The sequence below is a fragment of the Pinus tabuliformis genome, chromosome 5_2 (assembly GCF_031772625.1).
Source record: "Pinus tabuliformis cultivar Carrire ecotype Pingquan chromosome 5_2, CPIR1, whole genome shotgun sequence".
In the NCBI taxonomy this organism is placed as follows: Eukaryota; Viridiplantae; Streptophyta; class Pinopsida; order Pinales; family Pinaceae; genus Pinus; species Pinus tabuliformis.
Genome location: NC_142306.1, coordinates 236596221 through 236617895, shown reverse-complemented (window position 1 = coordinate 236617895; position 21675 = coordinate 236596221). Strand labels below are relative to the sequence as shown.

At 35.8% G+C, this 21675-nt stretch overlaps 1 protein-coding gene and 1 pseudogene across 1 annotated transcript; both read left to right on the top strand.

Moving 5' to 3' along the window:
• Positions 1-551: 551 nt before the first annotated feature.
• LOC149158409 (UDP-glycosyltransferase 72B1 pseudogene) lies at positions 552-2386 on the top strand (annotated as a pseudogene).
• Positions 2387-10492: 8106 nt separating this feature from the next.
• LOC149158408 (FRIGIDA-like protein 3) lies at positions 10493-19010 on the top strand. The gene is made up of 7 exons (XM_089433970.1): positions 10493-10612; positions 10931-10967; positions 17264-17710; positions 18319-18407; positions 18496-18567; positions 18685-18828; positions 18915-19010. The coding sequence occupies exons 1-7, from the start codon at positions 10493-10495 to the stop codon at positions 19008-19010; spliced, it is 1005 nt and encodes a 334-aa protein (XP_089290096.1).
• The last annotated feature ends 2665 nt before the right edge of the window (positions 19011-21675 follow it).

The window sequence follows — 21675 nt, the reverse complement described above, 5'->3', positions numbered from 1 at the left end:
ATTTTTTAAAAATTTGATAAAAATTTACTAAAATCACAAATTTGATAGGTAATCTTTGTATAATGGATGTGTTTTAAAGGTTTTTTAGAGTGCAGAATCCATATACAATAAAAAAAACTAATTTAAATAACACAAATCAATATTTCACCTTAAAATTTTCCACTAATTCCAACACTCAAAAATCCAAAAAATCACTAAAAACAATTAATAGCAATATGGTTTTCTACCCTGGTAAAAAGAAAAAGTAAAAGAAACGAAGTAGTAATGTAGTAATGATGGAGGAAAATTGTATCAATCATATAAGAGATTACCTGGACTTTGGAGTAGCCGTATTATTTTCTAGATTCAGATAATGATCGCCAGTGATAAATAATAGCACATTTGGAAATGAAACATGTGAATGGAAATGAAAAACGAATTTTAAAAGAAAGATGTCATCCCACGTTTTCAAGCTTGCTTACTGAAGCGACGACGTTTGCACAATGCCGTCAATAACTTCATCTTCACTGAGGAGAGAATGGAATGGAATGGAAGGCGTGAGGCGACAGAATAAAATGATATGTCCGGAGCGAAGCGAGATACCCATCATACTCTTCCCTGTTACTTGTACTCAGTCACCCTGAACACCCATGGAAAGCCGTAAGACCCACGTTGCTATCCTTCCCTCCGCCGGAATGGGCCATCTCATTCCTGTCGCTGAACTCGCCAAACGCCTCGCCAGCAGCCATGGACTCTCCATCACCTTCATCACCAGCAAATGGATGTTCTCGCCTGCTCTCATGGCTGCTTATTCGGTTTCCATGGCGTCCTCGGGTCTCGAAATCAACACCATCCAGCTGCCGGAGGAGGAGATAGAGGGCGCAGAACATCTGAAAATAGAAACTTACATATCTAAACTTTTGGAGAAATCGAAAGGATCAGTGAAAAATGCTCTAACATCCCTCCTCCACTCTGCCTCTCCCGTCTCTGCTTTCATCACTGATGTTTTCTGCTCCACTATGTTCGGTGTGGCCGCCGAGCTCTGTATACCCACATACGTATTCTTCACTTCCACTGCTTCTATGCTTTCAGTCACGTTATCTCTTCCCAAGCTTGTCTCTGAGATCCCAATTTCGTTTAAGGATGTAGATTTTCCAATAGTGTTACCGGGCATTCCGCCGATCCCTGGCAGTGATCTGCCGACTCCCTTTCAGGACAGGTCGGATGAAGTCTTTTACTTGATGCTCAACCATTTCTCACGTCTGTGGGAAGTAACGGGCATTTTGGTAAACACGTTCGAGGAACTAGAGCATGAAGCGATCAAAGCTCTTGTGGAAGGAAAGATATCTAATCCCACGGAGGAGAGTCGTCCAATGCCCCACATTTATCCAGTTGGGCCGCTCATCTCATCATCGCCGCTTCAACTCAACGATGAACTTGTGGAAAAGGGACGGGCGGATTGCCTCAAGTGGTTAGACAATCAGCCGCCTTCCTCGGTTCTCTTCGTTTCTTTCGGAAGCGGAGCCGCTCTGCCCAGGGCTCAGGTGACTGAACTCGCCATGGGATTGGAAGCAAGTCAACATCGCTTTCTGTGGGTGCTCCGCAGTCCGTCCAGCAGCTTTCTGTCCATCGAGGAAACAGAGCTTTCCCAATTGTTACCCGAGGGATTCGAGAGTCGAACCCGAGACCGAGGACTTGTTGTTGCTTCATGGGCGCCCCAGATTCCTGTTCTCTCTCACCCATCCACCGGCGGTTTCCTTTCTCACTGTGGCTGGAATTCTGCCCTGGAGAGCATCTCACATGGAGTGCCGATTATCTGTTGGCCTCTTTTTGCGGAACAGAAAATGAACAGGCTTCTACTGATGGAAGAGTTTAAGGTGGCAATCGCAGCAAAGATGGAAAGCGATGATTTCGTAAAGGGAGGAGAAGTGGAGAGAGCAGTTAGGGAGTTGATGGAAGGAGAAAGTGGGATGAGGGTAAGGGCGAGAGCAAGAGAATTGAAGGAGAAGGCCATGAATGCGTTGAAAGAAGGGGGCAGTTCGTACAAAGCCATGGCCGCTGTAGTGTCTGACTGGAGAACGAACGCGGCAAACTCGGCAGCCAACGCATGATTTCCAGTAGGGATGAACAAACTCCAGTCAGGAATTCTGTTAGCCTACGGTTCTCATCAATCCCAATGTAACACCTTGCCCTGCATAGTATGATAGTTTTATTTTACTTAGATTAGAAGAAAAAGGAATAAAGTGAGGGAAAATATATGAGACCTGTGGACATTGTCGCCACCACATAAAGGCCACAGACTAGTGAACCCATGGCAAATGGGCTGTGCTATGCTGTTTTCTCCTATTTTTATGATTATTTTATTTTGTGTTTTGATTTTTAAGATTCATATATGTGGATTCTGGTTTAGCAACGTACCCTCATTTCGACCCTTCAAGATGGGTAAATACTAACCAACGTACCCCCTCATTTCGACCATTCAAGATGGGTAAATACTCTACAAAATGAGGATTTTCTGAATATAAATAGGATTTCGAATAAAGTAATCAATTTCTCTTTCCCTTGGCGCTCTTGAATTTACAAGACATCACCATTTTGTAAGCATGAGTATTTACTCTAATATAATTATAATATAAAATTAAGGAATTTTTAACTTTTGAACCTGCATGGCATCACTATCATTTTGTATTTACGGTAATTAATATAATTACAGCCTACAACAAGGAATTTGTAACTTTTCTGTGCAACAATCATACATTTTGGAATTTAAGAATGTAAGATTAAGATGCAACAAACCATTCTGCCAAGATTTCGAGTTTTTATGTGTAATTTTACTGTTATAAATTTTGAGATTTTTTTGTTTGGTGATACAATATTAAATGATATTATGATTTTGATATTTTAAAATAATTTTTAATTTTAATATTTTTAAAAATCATTAAAAATATATAAACATTGTAAATTACATCATTCAATAATATTTTAAACTGTATATAATTAAACAACTAATTATTCCTCATAAAACTGTAACTTTCCCATGGCTGTATAAAAGTCAAAGCATTAAGAATTTGATATTATCTTATAATCATCCTCATTAACCTATAAATATAAAATTTTAGGGCAGATTTAAGATGTTAAATCCATTAAACATGGGATGAAAAGTAGCCTACTAAATTTGATCATTGTTTGAAGATTTGGTGGTTTCTTGTAAGATTGTTTTATATGATTGAGTAGAGAGATAGGTTCATTCTACAACCTAATTTGATGTGGCTTATTTTACAACCCAATATGATGTATAACACTATAACACTATCGGTGTGTCATCAAAATAAAATTGAAATTTTGCATCCGTCATCAAAATTGAATTGAAATTTTGCATCCATCATCAAAATTGAATTGAAATTGTCTGTCATAAAAATTGAATTGAAATTTTACATGTCCACTAAAATAAAAGTTATGAATTGAATCCCTCTAGACTCATGTTAAATCCATATTTAATATAAATTTATTCTGATTTAAATAAATATAAATGGAAAATAAAAAAATATATATATATATATATTTTAATTTTAATTTAATTAATTGTTTATTAAAGAAAAATAAATTTATATTTTTTTAACAAATTTAATCAATTATTTTAATAGATATATTTTTTTAATTCATCATTGCAAATTATTATTCATAAAGTTGTAAAAATGAAGAGAATCGTGGTACTTCCAATTGACCTTGACCTTATATACTTTCTATGTACCTTCTCGAAGAGATTTACTCAACAAAAAAAACTAAAAAAAAATGTTAACTCACTTATTTGAGTTTAATTAAGATGTTTTTCGATGCAGGAGGAGGATGATATGTTACTATTTTTTCAATATTCTCGCACAGATTTTAGACAATTAGAACAATAAACAACAATGATTCATTTTTCTTATTAGGAAATCACAGTGAAAAAATATATGGTGAAAAAAGAAATCTCATTGTATGGTAAAAATTTTATGTAATAAAAGTTAATAAAGGTAAAATAATAACTATGGTTATCGGACACTTTTTCCAAGTTGAGTGTTGTGCAAGACATTTTAGTGTGGGTGTTCATCTGGTTTATTATGGCTAAAGAAATTCGCAAAGACTTTGGAAAGGAAAAATGACATTAATTGGAAATTTATTTATGAAAATAATGGAAATTAGGAGAAAATTAATTGGCAATTTATTTATGAAAATAATGGAAATTAAGAGAAAATGAAAGTGAAAAGCCATAGGTTACATGTGAGGAGGAAAATGAAGGAAAATAATGAAAATGAAGAAAATAGAGGCCACATTAATAAAAAAAGCTTATGAGGATCAGTTCATGGCTTTTGGTCACTTCAGTTTTGGAGTCTTCTCTCTATTCTCTCTCTCATACACTCTTGGACACTTAGAGTTTTCTTGGAGCACTTCAACATTGGATCAAGAAAGGTAAAGAAGGCAAATAGGAAGCAAAGATAAAACAAGGAAGAGCGGGATCGAGCAACTACAACGGGTTTACTTGCAGGTATCGATTTGCATGTGTGATTTACTTGCTAGATTTGGCATGCATGGTTATGTGTGTGTGTTGTTGGTTCTCTTGCTATCATGGACATGGTTTTTGCCAGGTGTGATAGTGTTCTTCATCCTTGCCTTCCCATTTCCAAATAGCCATGGGGAGATGGGGTTCTCATGTTTTCGTTGAGCTAGATTGCCGAATGGATTTGAAGTTGAGTGAGGTGGATCTTTGAATGAGAGAACACATGGCCTAGTGATCCTTGAACCAAAATGTGGATTGCGGTAAAGCCATTGGCCTAGTGACCGCTGAATCGGACTGTGGGTTGCAGTAAAGCCAAATATTGTGTGTCTTGGTGGGTTATGGCTTAGTGATCCAGTGGGGATTACAGTAAAGCCTGGTATTATGTGTTTATTGTTTATGGCCGAGTGATTTGGTGAAGATTGCGGTAAAGCTTGATTCTATTGATGAGGGTGAGGTGGTTTAACCTTGGGAAGACTTGGTTGGTTCTTTTGATATGAGTCACACATTCATGCTTGGAATATGGCACAGGGGTGATTGGTTGAAGAAATACTTAACTCATCCAATCTACAGTCGGGTGGAACATGGTATTCCCATACCGGGTTGGCTTTTGCATTCATTAATAAGAGTTCATTTTCTTAGTACTTTATGAGCAAATGTACTAGTTCATATATGGCACTTATGGTTTTTGCATCCTCATTATTTTTGTTGTTTATATGTTGGTTATGAATATGTTTATGACAATGAAAATGTATGGTTCTCATCATGTTCTGATTTGTAAATTATTGATCAATGAACCTATGACCTAATACAAGACAATGCAACTAATGTGATCAAGCATCAATGCTTCTTAGCGACTCTCAGATAAGTACAAGACCCTTATGCTCATATTTGTTGTTTAAACCAGTAGAATACATATTTATGACATGTTTGAAAAAATGTATGTCATGGCTAGTAGTGATCCAGTCAATTCTTTGTTTAAGAATTTGTATTGGCATCATTGTCTCTATGTTTTTCTTTCATTTTTGTAAATTCCATGAAGTTGTGGGCAATTACTTAGTCTTATCCCTAGATTTTAGCCTTAAATCTCATATTCGCTCGCATAGCATTGGCAGAAAAAGGTTACATTACACTCAGGCAGACTCATGGGAGCAACTAGGACCCTCAGTCACTTGGAGGGCTTGGCAAGGGAGCGATTGGGGCTCTAGGTCCCTGAAATGTTGAGTTTCCTTAGGGGTTAATCACCTAGAAAGGTGGGGTAGCTCATGGAGGTTTTGTAGGATTTGTGGATGGTCATTTTGGTTGTGTTTTGTCGGTTCCACTTCCTTAAGGTGACCTAGGAGTTTGAATCAGATCATGGTAGCCTCTTGTCACATGTTTACCATGGTTGGCCAGTTACTTGGGTAGATGTGGGAGGACGGTGTTACAGAGTGGTATCAGAGCATTGTTCACCCCTTGAAATAGATGGGCGATGTGTTGGTCATGCATTCACATCGGTTGCATATGTATACTCATGTTTGTGGGCTATGTATTGCTTATGTATGCATGGTGTTGGTTATGGTTGCAGTGGTGTTTCCATGTGAAAAGTTAATGCCATTGTTGTTGGATGTATTTATCATGAGTTTATGTTCGTTATGCATTGAATATGCATGTCAATGTTTGTATGTATTGTGTATGTGTGTGTATCATACATATTTGTTATTCATGCAATGATATAATTATAGTTTCCATGCATGAGGTTATGATGTGTGGTGGGTATGTTCATGCATTAATGACTAGATAATGGTTGAGATGATGATTAAATTTTGATATGATTATGTTTATATATGTATTATGCTAATTTGGTTGGTCTTGCAGATGAGATATTATCCCTGAGTTATACTAAGGTACATTGGTTTGTTTATGATATGGTTTAGCTGACATAGTATGTCTTGCAGGAAGAGATCAAGATGACCAGCAAGATGATATACTACAAAGATTCTCCCTATGAATCAGATGAGCAGTGTGGTGTTGGGAACTCTTCTAACTTAGTAGACACATTGAGGAGTTTGAAGGAATAAATAAGGGGTTGTAACGCAGATAATGACATAATCATGTAGGCACAGAAGAAATAAGAAGAAGTCAATGCAATAATTCTTCGGAGTTTGTTAGAATTGTAGAGACAGGGACCACTCTAAGTGAACTATGGACAAGATAATGGGACTAATGGAGCATATGGAAGTAGGTCTCATGGTCATCACAAGTCAGATAGAGATGACACAATAAGATATGGTAGATTCCTGGATACTTCGGATAGGAGAGATGATGGACACATGTACTATTCTATTTCTGGTTTTGACAAGCACTATGATCGTCATCCTTATCACCCTTACAGGAGGAGTGATAGGGGATACTTGTCGGAGGAGTTAAAGAAAGTGAAGTCACTTACTTTTGATGGAGAGTTGAAGAATCCTGAGGATGTAGAGGCTTAGATACTTGCCATGAATAACACCTTTAAATTGCATGAGTATACAAAGAATATGAAGGCCAGAATAACTATCTTCATCCTGAAAGGTAAAGAAAACATCTTGTGGGAAGATGTAAAATCGATCAGATACATTAGGACAAAGGAGTTGAGTTGGCATGAATTCAAGAGACTCTTTAGAAATAAGTACTTGTTGAAAAGGTACTACGACAACAAAGAAAAGGAATTCTATGAGCTCAAAATGGGATCGATGATAGATGAGAAGTATACGACCACGTTCTTGGAGCTATTGAGGTATGTACTATATCTTAAAGATGAAAATGCTAAAGTTTAGAGATTTGTCAGTGAATTTCCATTAACATTTAGAGATCGGATTGAGTATGATGAGCCTCAGTCACTTGAGGAAGTTATTGGAAAACTAAAGCATTGTTATGAACAGTCAAAGCGTAAGACAAAATCTCAGCAAAGGATGGAAAGGGAAAGATAAAAGTAAAGGTAAATGAAAGCCGAAAAGAACAAGGCCTCAGAATGCAGAAGAAAAAGAGAATGTTGCACCACATAAGAAGTTAAATGCAGCTAGATAGGGACATGGGGCACAACAAAATAATAAAGGTGATGGTATAGGACGGTTGGAGTGTTGGACATGTGGTAAGGAGCATCTTAAGAGGGATTGTCTGCAAAATCAAAGTTCTAGTCCTCATGTATATATTGCATAGGAGGCACAGATTGTTGGGGATGTTGGGCAAAGTATTCCTCGTATCTATGCAGTGCTGGATAATAAGAAGGCAGATCATAAGGCATCTATCATTGAGATGAACAGTAAGCTTTGTGATCAAGTTGTTTCTATCTTGATTCACCCTAGATCGAATTATAGTTACGTTGACCCTGACTTGGTGGATAAGTGTGGTTTGAATAAACAAGGGCATGCAGAATCTTGGTTAGTGCAGTTGGTTACAGGTACCAAGAAGAGAGTCCATCATTGGGTAAGAGATTTTTCATTTGAGTTGAATGGTATGTCTACTTCAACACACTTGAACATATTACCGTTGGGGTCATATAGTATGCTTTTGGGTATGGGTTGGTCCTATCTTCATAGGATCAAAGTGGATTGTTATGATAAATATATTGTATGCTTGGATGACAATGGTGAGCAGAGAATCTTACAAGGTAAGAGAAAAGCAACATCAGTTAGGATGGTGATAGCTATGCAAGAAAAACATAGTCATAGAAAAGGGTGTGTGTTATTTGCAGTATACATTTCTAGTGATAAAGGTAAGGAGGATGAGGATGCAGAGATATTGAGTAGGTACCTGATCTTACAACAGTTTCAGGATGTGTTTCCAATGGAGATCTCAGAGTTTTGGCCTTACAGAGAAGTGGACTTCTCCATTGACTTAGTACCAGGGGCAACACGAACATCAAAATCACCATATCAGATGAACACTCCAGAGTTAGTAGAATTGAAGTTGCAATTGAAGGAAATGCTTGATAAGGGATACATTAGGTCAAGTGTATCACCTTGGGGTGCACCAGTATTGTTTGTGAAGAAGAAAGATGGTACTCTCAGGTTATGCATTGATTACAGGAAGTTGAACAAGGTGACCATCAAGAACAAGTATTTGTTGCCGAGGATTGATGACTTATTTGATCAGTTAAAGGGAGCAATAGTATTCTCAAAGATTTATTTGAGATCCGGATATCACCAGGTACACATCAAGGAAGAGGACATTTACAAGACATATTTCTGGACCAGGTATGGGCAATATGAGTTTGTTGTAGTTCCATTTGGTTTGACTAATGCTCCATCTACCTTTGCATGCTTGATGAATAGTGTGTTGCATCCTTATCTAGATAAGCTTGTTATTGTATTCATTGATGACATTTTTATATATTCTAAGAATGAGGAAGAACATGTTGAGCATTTAGCAACAATGTTGAGACTATTGAGAGAGCATAAATTGTATTCTAAACTCAGTAAATGCAGTTTCTTTCAAACATAGGTACATTACTTTGGGCATGTGGTCTCCAAGGAAGGCATAGCAGTAGATCTAGAGAAGATAAGAGATATCACGGAGTGGGAAACTCTTAGAAATGTGGATGAGGTAAGATCATTCATGGGGTTACCAGGCTATTATAGGAGGTTCATTAGGAACTTCTTTCAAATTGCATATCCTATTACATCATTGCAGAGGAAAGGCAAGAAATTTGAATGGAGAGAAGAATGTGTAACAAGTTTTGAATAGTGAAAAAAATTGTTGACAAATGCTCCTGTGTTAAAGATTACAGACTTGGAAAAATAGTTTGTAGTGTGTACAGATGCTCTCAAGAGAGGACTTGGTTGAGTCCTTATGCAAGAAGGACAAGTAGTATGTTATGAGTCATGGAAATTGAATGAGCACGGGTAGAAATATTTGACACATGATCTTGAGTTGGCAGCGATCATTCATGCATTGAATATGTGGAGGCACTATCTTCTTGGTAGGAGGTTTGTGTTGATGAGTGATCACAATGAGTTGAGATACCAGTTTGACTAGCCGAATTTGAATGGCAGGCAAGCTAGATGGTTGGCCATGATCAGTGAGTTTGACTTTGAGATTAGGTACATCAAGGGTAAAGAGAGTATGATTGCATATGCTCTTAGCATGCAGATATAGGTAAATTACATTGTAGCTATGAGTTTTTATGGGATAAACTTACAGGATCAGATTTTACAGGCATATCAATAAGATGAGAGGTATATAGATCTTATGTACAGATTACAGTAGAGTTAAGGTACAGGTGCACAGGATGTGTACTATCATCTCTCAATAGATGGCTTGATCAGATTTAGGGACATGATATATGTGCCAGACAATAGTGAGCTCAAGAACATCGTCTCGAGGGATTATGATGTGAAACCATATTCAGGTCACTCAGGCTACCAAAAGACATTAACAATAGTAAATAAATTTTTTTATTGTCCAAATATGAAAAAAGATGTGGCAAAGTTTGTTGCTAGATGTTTGGACTGTCAGCAAGTAAAGGCAGAGTGTATGAATCTAGGTGGACTACTATAGTCGATTGTGATGCCAAAGTGGAAATGCGAGGTCATTTCCATGGATTTCATCACAGGTTTTCCGAGGACATCTAGACATCATGATTCCATCATGGTTGTGGTGGAAAGGTTGACTAAGGTAGCACACTTCATTCCAGTGACGACTATGTATTCAACTAGTGATGTGGCATAGGTGTTCATCAGAGGTGTGTTCAGATTGCATGGGGTTCTGAAGAAGATTATGTTAGACAAGGATGCTAAGTTAACTTCCAAGTTTTAGAAGGAGTCGTTTACAGGTTTAGGGGTAGAGTTGGCCTTAAATACAACTTATCATCCACAGACAGATGGATAGACAGAGAGGGTCAACAAGATAATAGATGTCATGTTCAGGATGTATGTGATGCATCAACAGTAGAAGTGGGAACAATATCTTCCACTGGTTAAGTTTTCTTACAACAATGGGTATAAGGAATATTCGAGGATGAGTTTGCTTGAGGCATTGTATGAACGGATTTTTAATATTCCAACCAATTGGAGTGATCCAGTTAACAGGGTGTTGATTAGACCAAACATGTTAGAAGAAATGGAACAGGAAATGCTGGTAATCAAGAAGAATCTAAAGTCACCACAGGGCATGAAGTAAAGCTATGCAAATCGAAATAGGTTGTTTAAGGAGTTTCAGGTTGGAGAAAAAGTGTACTTGCGCATCAAGCCAAAGAAGAGATCCTTGTGGATTGGATCATGTACCAAGCTAGCATCTCATTTGTGTGGACCTTTCAAGATTCTTGAAAGGATTGGATTAGTAGCCTATCGACTTGCATTACCTCCGATAGTGAAAGTCCATGATGTTTTCCATGTGGCATTGCTTAAGAAGTATGTTAAAGATGTTGATCATGTGATTGACTGGTTCGTATTGCAGGTGGAGCCAGATGGAGAATTCGAGCTAGAACCTCATTGTATATTGCAGAGAAAGGTACTCATGCTTCAAAACCAAGCAAGCAAGCAGGTTAAAGTGTAGTGGAAGCACTTTGGGCCTGATGAAGCTACATGGGAGATGACAGATCAAATGTGGGCTATGTATCTGTCCTTATTTGTCGGTTGACTAAATGCCCTTGATATATGTTTTGGGTATATGTTTGGTGTGATATTTTGGTATATGTACATATGTATATGGATGTAAATACCGCCATGAGTTGTGTTATAAATCTCAAATAAGTGGTATGGGTATCATATCATTATGGTTGTCATGTTGGTATGTTTTCATGTTGGTTTGCTTCCCATTACGTTGATCATTGTAAATATTGCAACAAGCTAAGTTATAAATCTCCATGGGAAGTATGTTTTCTTTCAGTGATCTTGTTGGTTATAGGTGTTATTGAACACCAAGGATGGTGTTCCCCCAAAGGGGGGGGGGGAGGGGGGCGGGGGGGTTCTATAACAACCCTGTTGAAAATTCCATGTAATAAAAGTTAATAAAGGAAAATGTTCAAAATTCATTGCTCAAGTAACATATTCTCAGTATCCACCATAGTGATTGTGAACTCATGTGGATTTCATTTCATTGAATGATGAATGGTTGATGTCGCTTAATTCTTTTTGTATATGTCATATATTTTGACTTGTTATGTCTATTTCATATTAGTATATTTTGACTTGTTAACTTTTATTACTAGGTGTCACCATGCATACTTGTAATAAATGCCTAGCTAGAATTGTCTAGGGCAAGTTGGAATCATTCATGGTTCATGGTTCCAACCTTCCTGGCGATAGTTCTCGCCATTTCTAAGCGAGAAGTCATTCTCCAAGAATTTTCATGGTGCTTATTGTTGTAGTTGACTAAACCTAATATTTATATATTTAAATGGAGTCATTTAATCTTGTAGAAAATTGTTCTCCTGAAATCTAGCCATGTAGAAAGTCAAAAATCTTATTTATTTAAAACTTGATTGAATTTTCTATAATCTTATTAGATTTTTTCTTGAAAAGAGGATTATCTCTCAGCAAAATTAATTTACACCTATTTGAATCCTTGTATAGCATTTCATAAAAAGATACACGATTGATGCCTCAATTTTTTTAGTATATATCATATATTTTCATCTCTTGTTAATTTACACCTATTTGAATCCTTGTATAGCATTTCATCAAAATATCCATGATTGATGTCTCTTAATTCTTTTAGTATATATCATATATTTTCATCTCTTATTAACTTAATCATCAAAACATGTTCTATGGGTACATGTAAAAACGTTTTGATTTTGAGAGTTTGACCTTAAGTTGTTTTCAGAGTGATGTCCTATACTGATCGCTAAAATATTGATTAACTAAAGAAAAAATGGTAAACACTATGAAAATTCTTAATAATACCTATTCTAATGCTGACTCGAATATCATTGAGTAGGTTGGAGCCATCACCGATTTACGTTGTTACGTTTCGAGAATTTAAAGCTATTAACATCAACATGCTTCCTTTTTTTGAGACATATATGAGAAGTTGATGAATGCTGATGTTTAAAATTTTCTTTGCAAGAATGAGAATTCTTTGTTGATATTTCAAACGATACATCATTAGGTAGGAGAGTTTGTTATGACCATCGTTATGACCACGTCTATGAACACTTCAATATGAATTCAACAATCAATTTTAATGCTTAGATCAGTCCAAAAGTTGAAAGGATGTTTGTATGGAAGTTATAAATATAAGAATTTATTCAATTGATTATATCCATGGGATTCATGTAAAATTGCTCAATTTAGTACTTAGAAGTTTGGAAAATTTGTACCTAAAGTTAGTCAACAGACTATTCAAGGGTTCTTTTCCTAATTGTTCTCAACATGTCAAGTTGTGGGTGACAAATCACAAGCCACACTTTTGTATCTTCTTACAGTAGTAGTTGCAATGGTGGGTTCTTCCTGCGTAGCAGTTCCATGGGCCAAGTTCCACTCAAATGGGATAAATTATGACTCCAGTAAAAGTTTCGATGTATTTGAGACAATTTTCATAAGTGGGTGGGTTTCCCCATGGATTAAGTTACTCGTTTATTACATAAATTAACATTATGACAAAAGGATAACAATATGTCAATAAATTTTTGACCATTATAAATATGTACTTTAGAAACTGATAGCTTACGACATTGATTTAATATTGTTTTAAAATTTACAGTCCTTGTAAGAATTAAACCATTCAAGCAATTGAACATACTGCAATTTCCATGTATTTGTTTTGTCAAATGTCTGCTATCAATGTGGTGTTTTTTGTGGACAATTCTTTTTCTTAAAAAGTACCAAATGTACCAGTCAAGTTTGGGATATAAAGACACCAAACCAATGCAAGGCCTTTTAAAAATTGAGTATAAGACCCAAATTTAGATCTTACAAACAAAGCCTGACATTGTCTTTTATAGGCACAATGAATTGATGAATGACCTATAATGCTCAAAATGATAAAAGTATTAACTACATAATTTTGCTAAACTAACCAAATAAAGAATTTGAAGCTACACTCTAAAACTCATATATTTCACAATCCAATTTAGTTTCTTCCACGGTGACATCCCACTGGTTTGTTCTTGTTGAAAAATTGTTCACTATATAAGATGTTTCAAAATCTTCTATTAGGCTTCTTATGCCACAACTTCATTAATACTAACATTTCTTTTTCATAATTTCATCTAAGCCTCCATGAATTCTTCGACCTCATTTAAAATTTAGACCTAAGCCCCCACTACTCCTGGATTATTGTGGGATCCCCATGAAAGTGAAGTTGGCATAATGCTCTACAAAGTTTTAGTAGCATTTAGTTTAATGGAGCACCCTAATGGTCAACAACTTAAAATAACTTGTAGCGTGGACCCCATGGGGTTTATGGTTATCTTTAGCTTTCTTATAAATGAGACAAATGCAATTCCTGTAATTTTCTTAGAGCTCATTTAACTGAGGCAACTTACCAGCTTTAAACCCCAACAAGCATAGAATGGGTATATTGTTAGGGATTTGTGGGTTTGCTTCTTAACTTATCATACATTGTCTCTCTCCTTTCAAGGTATGCGATGGATATTGTATTTTGAAATTGTTCTTTGTTGACTTAAATTGTTCAAGTAATTCCATTCTTCTCAATATGATATGAAAAACAAGTGAAACCTATTTTGGAAAACAGAAAGCCTAATGTGGACTTTTGGATCTCAAATTTGTTGCAAAGAATGAGATTGGGCAAGGTGATACTGAATATGGATCTGGTATTGAATTTTTCGAAACCAAACCTAAGGATTCCTAATGCATAATTTTGTCTTCATCTATGCTCATTCCATATGCTATCCACTTATGACATTTCCTTTGACACAAGGCACAATGAGGCTTTTAGTGATGCTACAAAAAATGTGATCTTTATAAAAAGTTACCCAATGACAACAACATTAAGATTTATCTTTTACTCAAATTGACCTACATTTAGATCGCATAACGTATCACATCACTCTTCATCTATGCTATTTCCTCATATGCTGCCGCCTTACGGTGTTACATATCGCATTACTCTTCATCTATGCTATTTTCTCATATGCTACTAACTTATAGTGTTTCCTTTGCAACATTTGAAGCAATTGCTAGTTAATATTTACACAAAACAAAGGTGGATGCTCCAATAATAGTTGGTCACTTATACTTGTGATGAAAAAGACCTTCATATTCTTTAAGTTATGTATGTGTTGATGTTAATCAAATAAAATGAGTAAAGTTAATGCCAAATATTTAATATCTAAAAAAGTTACATCTTATTCCTAATAATTAATTATCATTTGAAAAATAGTATTAGGAAACCATTTATATTAAATGGTTGGTAAATATAGCTAGACATCAAATCACTTACTTCATGATACATTTCACATTGCTAAAATATAAAAAAATCATAGAAATTAATAAAATTAAACTTTATTTTAAATTATTTGTTATATAAAATATTAATATATGAGTTAAACATACGTACATTAAAAAAAATATGTAACAAAAAAAATATGTAACAAAATTCTTAACCATAGAGATTGATCCCTATTTTACAATAAAAAATTATAACTTGTAAACAGATTTATTACACTACCATAAATCAATACCACAATATACTAATATAGCATACCCAAAAATAAATAACTCATATTTATACTAATCAATTTAATTAAAACTACAAATAACTATTTTTTAAAATGAATATCAACTTATCCCTATAATAAATCTGATTTAACCCTAAAATCTTAGTTACCAAAATAAATCTATACTACGTGTGAGTTACCAAACATAAGGTGCGATAAAAGCAAATAATTTATGGAAAGAGCAAAACTCTAAAGCTTACGGTAATTAATGGAACAAAGAGTCCACTCGATCCAAAACCGTTTTCATTACTCTGAAAACTTCATGCGATCTTGTGGAGGAAAAAAAACCAACAATTTGATAAATGGCACTGTGGCCTGAATCAAGGCTAAGATTTGGTAGGCTGTCCTAGTAACAGTAGTATGCAGATCGATAAAAGCTATGACAGAAGAAACGGCCTAGGTTTACAGCGAAATTGTAGGATTTCAGTGGCTCGCAGCGATGGATAAAGTTGTTTGAGTGAAAATGGAAGTTGTAACAACTGAATCGTCAGAGCTAAATTGTAGGATCTGAATTGACAGTGAAATTGAAGGATTTGAGTGGTCAGCAGCGATCGATAAATACGTTGGAGTGAAATCGAAGTTGTGACACCTGAATTGTCACATCTAAATTGTAAGGTTTGACTCGTTAGCAGTTGTACGATTTGACTGGTCAGCAGCCATGGATAAAGTTATTGGAATGAAAATAAACTAGCATTTGCACCAAATGTTGCAAAGGAAACGCCGTAAGGCATAAATTGAGGAACAATTCCGACATGGGAATGGGAAAATGTACATAAGATGCAGATATGTAGCATAAATGAGATTCTAAAGATGTATAAATTGAAGTTTATTTAGGGTGCTTAAGTCTATATTTTTTTTTTAATTATTGAATTAATATTGCATATAAATCTCATAAAATTCAACCAACTTATAATTGAGGGCTCTGATCTCTAAGTTTGACTTTGGGTCATTAACATGGTAATACACTGTCTCAACCACTAAACCACATAACAACAAACAAAAGACTACAAAATGTTACGATCATTACTATAGTAAACCCAATGACTCTACACACAATAATTTATTCTTTAGTCGAAGAGAATATTGCTTAACCATATCCACAAAAAGATTGCAAGGTGGAAAGCATTATGCAGAACAGAATCTCTGTTATTATAACTTGTAAGTTGTAACATTGTTCCAACCAATAAAACTATCTTCACATTTTGGAAGATCAAATGGAAATAAGTTTTGAAGAATTCAATAAAAAACGTCCAAGATCATTGGATCACATGATTAATGGTACCCTGTCCTATGAATCTAATATTTTTATGCACTTACAATTAAGGGAGAAAACAAGGTCCAAAGAATGTATACCATAGGGACCAATAAATAGTATATTTGCTAATCCTTGCTAGGATCAGAAAAAACAACATTACTTCTCCTTAAATCCTTCACAATCAAATTATACAATTGTTGTACAACACAAGGCCCATGTTGTTGTCAATAGTTCTGATTGAGAATGCGACCAGATTCCTTCAATCTCATACAGTGATTAATGCACCAATTATACAATTGTTGTACAACACAAGACTCATGTTGTTGTCAATCAAGCAATAGTTCTGATCGAGAATGCGCCAGATTCCTTCAATCCCATATAGTGATTAATGCACCAAACACAGATGTACTAGTTGCAACGACTTTTATATCATTTTGCTAATGTTGTCATGTCAAAATCAATGTGATACAATTAAGTCACCTTTAAGAAGAACCTCATTGCAATTTCTATACAAGGATGTCTGTCTTATCATTAATCATTCTAATTTCACCTCTTTTATTGTCAGACTTCACGAATTAGCCTCCAAATGCTTGCTTCATCCACAGACCAGTCAATTACCTTTTACAAATATTTTGTTTGAGCATTGGAACTCAATAACATTTACAAAATTATAAAAAGTTTATCTCCAATCAATTTCTTTTCTTTTCTTTTTCTTTTTCTGATTTCCACTTATTATTGTTATATAAATATCTAAACTCATTTTATAATACTTTAAAAATAGAAATTTTCAGATATTATAATCCCTAAATCCTTTCTTCCCATTCTTAATGACTTTTGCAATTGGAAATAGGGCTTTGCAATGAGGTTCCCTCTGCATTAAACTCTGCAACTGACCCACCACGGTTAGTGTTGGAGTCCTTGGAGTCCAAGGACCCTCCAAGTGACAAGAAAGAGTCTGGGCTCCCGGCTCTACGCCGGGCCTGTACATTATTACTGGAATCTCTTGTACCTGTTTTGGCAGATCCTATTTTGGGTGTTGAACATCCAGTTCTGCCCTTAAATATAAATGAGCAAGCCAAAAGTATTGCACATGAATGGAAGTCGAAGATAAACCTTGAAGGTGATGTTGCCAATGGCAATTCGTTGGAGGCCCAGGCCTTCTTGCAACTTCTAGCTACTTTTGGAATTGCGTCAGAGTTTGATAAAGATGACTTATGCAAGCTTGTTCTTGCAGTTGCACGGTGCAGGCAGACACCTGAACTCTGTCGTTCCCTTGGACTTGAATCAAAAATGCCAGGTTGGTTGGCTGGTGTTCTGTAATGTTAGCCTCAGTGGCTACACTGGCAAAATTTCCATCCATTTTGGTAGATAGGCTTTTTGTTGTTTTTCTGGCATTCATGGCTAGCTTGGTTTTTTTGAGGGACTGGTGGATTTTATCAGTATACTTGGTTGTCGCTGATTGAGTTGAAGATAAATTTTGGTAATCCTGGCTATAGTAAACCTTCCCAACGTTTTTTGTTTAGTCCAGTGAACGGGTTTCTAAGTTGACGGGGTTGGTAGTCTTTTCTTTAGATCTCAACATTTCATATGCAAGGCAGATATTGAGTGGCCTCTACTAGGTAGACATCTTTTTATGAGGTAGAAAGTTGTATGTAAGTTATTTTGTTGATATTAATAAAGGCACCTGAAGATGATCAGCTATGGTAAAGTGTCATAAGGCCTTTCATGAGTGGGGAACTGTTTACTTATGAAAATGGTCTCAAGCTGACATAGCTGTTATCTTTATTGACAAATCCGTTGAAGTTGTCTGTATTGTTTTTTCTTTCACAGTAAACTGTCTTTTGGTATTTCAAATGTTTGTGACATATTCAGATTAACTGAAAATTTTGTGACAATTTCATGCAGATGTTGTAGAAACCCTGGTCAATAGTGGAAAACAAATTGAGGCAGTCAACTTTGCTCATGCATTTGGGCTGACAGAGAAGTTTGCACTTGTTCCTTTGTTGAAAAAAAATTGAGGCAGTCAACTTTGCTCATGCATTTGGGCTGACAAAGAAGTTTTCACCTGTTCCTTTGTTGAAGGAATATCTGAAAGATGCTAAGAAAGCTTCTCAGGCAAGTTTAAAAAGCGAGAATAACTCTACTGTTGCAGAAGTACGATTTTATTACTGTTATACAAAATGTCTTGTTATGTGATGATCATTTTGGCTTAGTATTGTTGGTTATATTAGAAGTTCCTTTTTTGACCGATATTTTTATTTGCTGCTACAGAATGAAGTAAATACAAAAGAGCTTTCTGCTTACAGAGCTGTTATAAAGTGCATTGAGGAGCAGAAACTTGAATCGCAGTTCTCACCAGATCCTCTTCAAAAGCATGTAGCTCAGCTAGAGAAAGCTAAGGCTGACAGAAAAAAGGTCTGCAGGTGTTGTTAAGTCTCAACCTAAGCGTCCTCGTGCTAATGGAGGAAATGCTGGTGTATATATGCCTCCGTTAAGTGCAGATGAAAGAACTCCGACTCTTTATGCTTCTTCCAATGGTGCAGACAGAAGCTTCTATAGGTCTTTGGATAGAGTATAATATTCTGGTGCAGCTCTAGGTGTTACATCCTACAACCTACAGGGCCAAAATGCATATGACAGATCAAACCAAGGATTATATGGAGCAGGCTATGGTGTTGGAAATAGGACTCCAGTCTCGCTCTCAAGGCCATATATGTATCCATCAGATAACATGGGGCCTTCGTTGTTGGGTTCCGGTCTTACAATTCCTTTACTAATTACAACAACCATCACTTTGGCAGTAGACTGCCTGCCCGTCCTCCAGCTTATCAGTCTTCTTTTATACATTAGGTAGGTACGGTGCTTATCTTACCGTGGTCAAGCAAGTTCTGATCTTATCAGGCCCCATAAAACCTTTTCTATTGGATGTGGCTGGTAGTAAGCACTTAGCTTTGAAGAGGTTTTTTGACTTTGTTTCTGTAAATCTAAAAGATTGGCAAAGTTCATTTGGCAGCTTTTCACAATTTTCAGTGGTGTTTTCTTCTATTAAGGAATCTTCTATTAAGGAATTTTATTTTTGTATGGTATTGAGTGCTTCATCACTTTCCCAAGTTACTATATATTGTAGTGTTTACAGTTCAAAGATGATTCTATGCATAATTATGGTATTTTTTTATTTGTTTGACAAATCAGAGAGGATCAATCTGTCTCTTTGTGGAAGATTAAAATTTGGTGAATAATATATCATTTGTGATCTTGTTCGGAGCTCATAACACAAGACTTTCAATTGCATTTGTATGCCGAGGGCTGGTCTTGTGCTGAATATGATTTAATTGTCCACTTGCACGTTACCTCATTGGTACTTGTTTACTCTACGCCTATGAAGCGAATCAGATTTTATTTTGATTAGTCCAATTGTAAGGCTATTTTTGAAACTGGACCCTGCCCCTCTTAAGCTGGACCCTACCCCTCTTAAGCTGCTGCATGATTTAAATCCCCCTTTTTGAGCAGAAATGATTTGTAGTACTAGTGGTATAGTTGTTATACCCTGCATTAATATTTTTGTGTTCTCTGTAACGAGGACAAAGCACATTGGAATTATATGTCCCATCTAGAACTAGCAATTGTCTCAAAAGGTACAAAGAGAGGCCGATAGGATTATTAAATTAGAATTGTTGAATTTCTCTAGAAGAGATGTTGGTTCAAGCCTACAAGGAGCAAAGAGATTTGATGTTTGGAGTTCTATGCTTTTTAGACACCATATTTCTTTAAATACAACTTAATTTTAGAAAAGTTCAACCGCAATGCAGTTTTGCCATGCAGACATACACTTAAATCGCTATTGGGCTTATGATATTGACAAATTCAAAGTAAACTGGTATACAAGAGAATGTACCAAGCTAAACCACAAGTTACACATCTTCAGACCTAAAAAAGTACATAACAATGGTTTGGCATATCAATAGCGATATCATAATTGCTTTTCCTTCCACATACATACAATCGCTCCAAAGGCAAGGACAAGAAAATTTTCAGCTCTAGTGAGCACCAGTGGGTCACCAAAATGAGTGACCACTAATGGCTTTCACATTTATACAAGGAATTGGCAAGGGACTTTACATGGACTCCACTCAACTTCAGAGACAGCGTCAGCCAATATGGAGAGTGATTGAAATTGAACATAGCTAAGTAGTGGCATTGGCTCACAGTAATACACCAAGTATAAAATATTGAAGCTTTTACAGAAGCAAGGAGTAAGAAAAATTATGAAGCTCAGAGAAGTAGATTTAAATCAATCAAAGCTTGTTGAACGGCTATAATGTCCATAGAAATAATCTTCCAATGTTTTGCTCTCATGTACAAGATTTACACTTTGATCTGGACTACTGTTTGATACCAAATCATCATCAACTCCAAGCATTGCAAGTGATAGATGAGTTTGAATGTCACAACTCCCAGAGTTTTCTCCAGATTCATCCTCAATCAATTCATCTAATTCCATGGACATTGTCAATTACCTCTTGGTCCAATAAGGTAGGTCATCTCCTTCTCCTCGTAGTAATTTCAAAGTCTGCAATAATAAGTTACAGACAAACAATGAGGAAGAATAAGTTCACGTTCTTACATTAACATTTATCCATTGTTTGAAATTTCACAATGTCAGTTTAATGCAAAGGTAAGCCACTTTATTTGGGGAAACCAAAGCTTTCAATTCAAATCTTGCAATCCAGATTTCAGCTAGGATAGTGATTCTCAGGAAAGCTATATACTCTCTTGATATTGGAGCGAAAGCAGATATGCTGGCTCTTCTTGCCTATTCAGGGAGGGGTAATTTGCATACTGAAGCTTTGGTTTGAGATATGATGTAATCTCTTTTGCTAATATTCAAAGAATATTATATTTCATTAATGGAAAAATAGATTATTGGCAATTGAGGCTTTGAATATTTTGCCAAAATCCACCATCAGCATTTAGGGCTAACCTGTTTAAGGGTGGTGATTTTACAAATTGAACTACTAAACAAATGTTTAGATTACAACCCTAAACACTAGGTCTAAACACCCTTTACTCTATGTCAGAAGGATATCAACTCGATATTTCATGTGGCATTCTTCGTTATGGGAAAAAACAATTCTAGCACTAACTCCTCACAGGAAAGGAAATGTCTTCAAGCAACTAAATTTGACATAAGATCAGAAACTGAAACATATATATGCAACTAATGAGAATAAGAGTAATTACTCTGTTCATTCGAGGTCGAAA

What these genes read in the sequence shown, in the direction of transcription:
- LOC149158408 (XM_089433970.1), top strand. Translation starts at nt 10,493, where the DNA reads ATGAGTTTGCTTGAGGCATTGTATGAACGGATTTTTAATATTCCAACC. An exon ending in TGACAGAGAAGTTTGCACTT is followed by an intron (nt 18,408 to 18,495) that starts GTTCCTTTGTTG and finishes CCTTTGTTGAAG; the next exon opens with GAATATCTGAAAGATGCTAA. An exon ending in ATAACTCTACTGTTGCAGAA is followed by an intron (nt 18,568 to 18,684) that starts GTACGATTTTAT and finishes TTGCTGCTACAG; the next exon opens with AATGAAGTAAATACAAAAGA.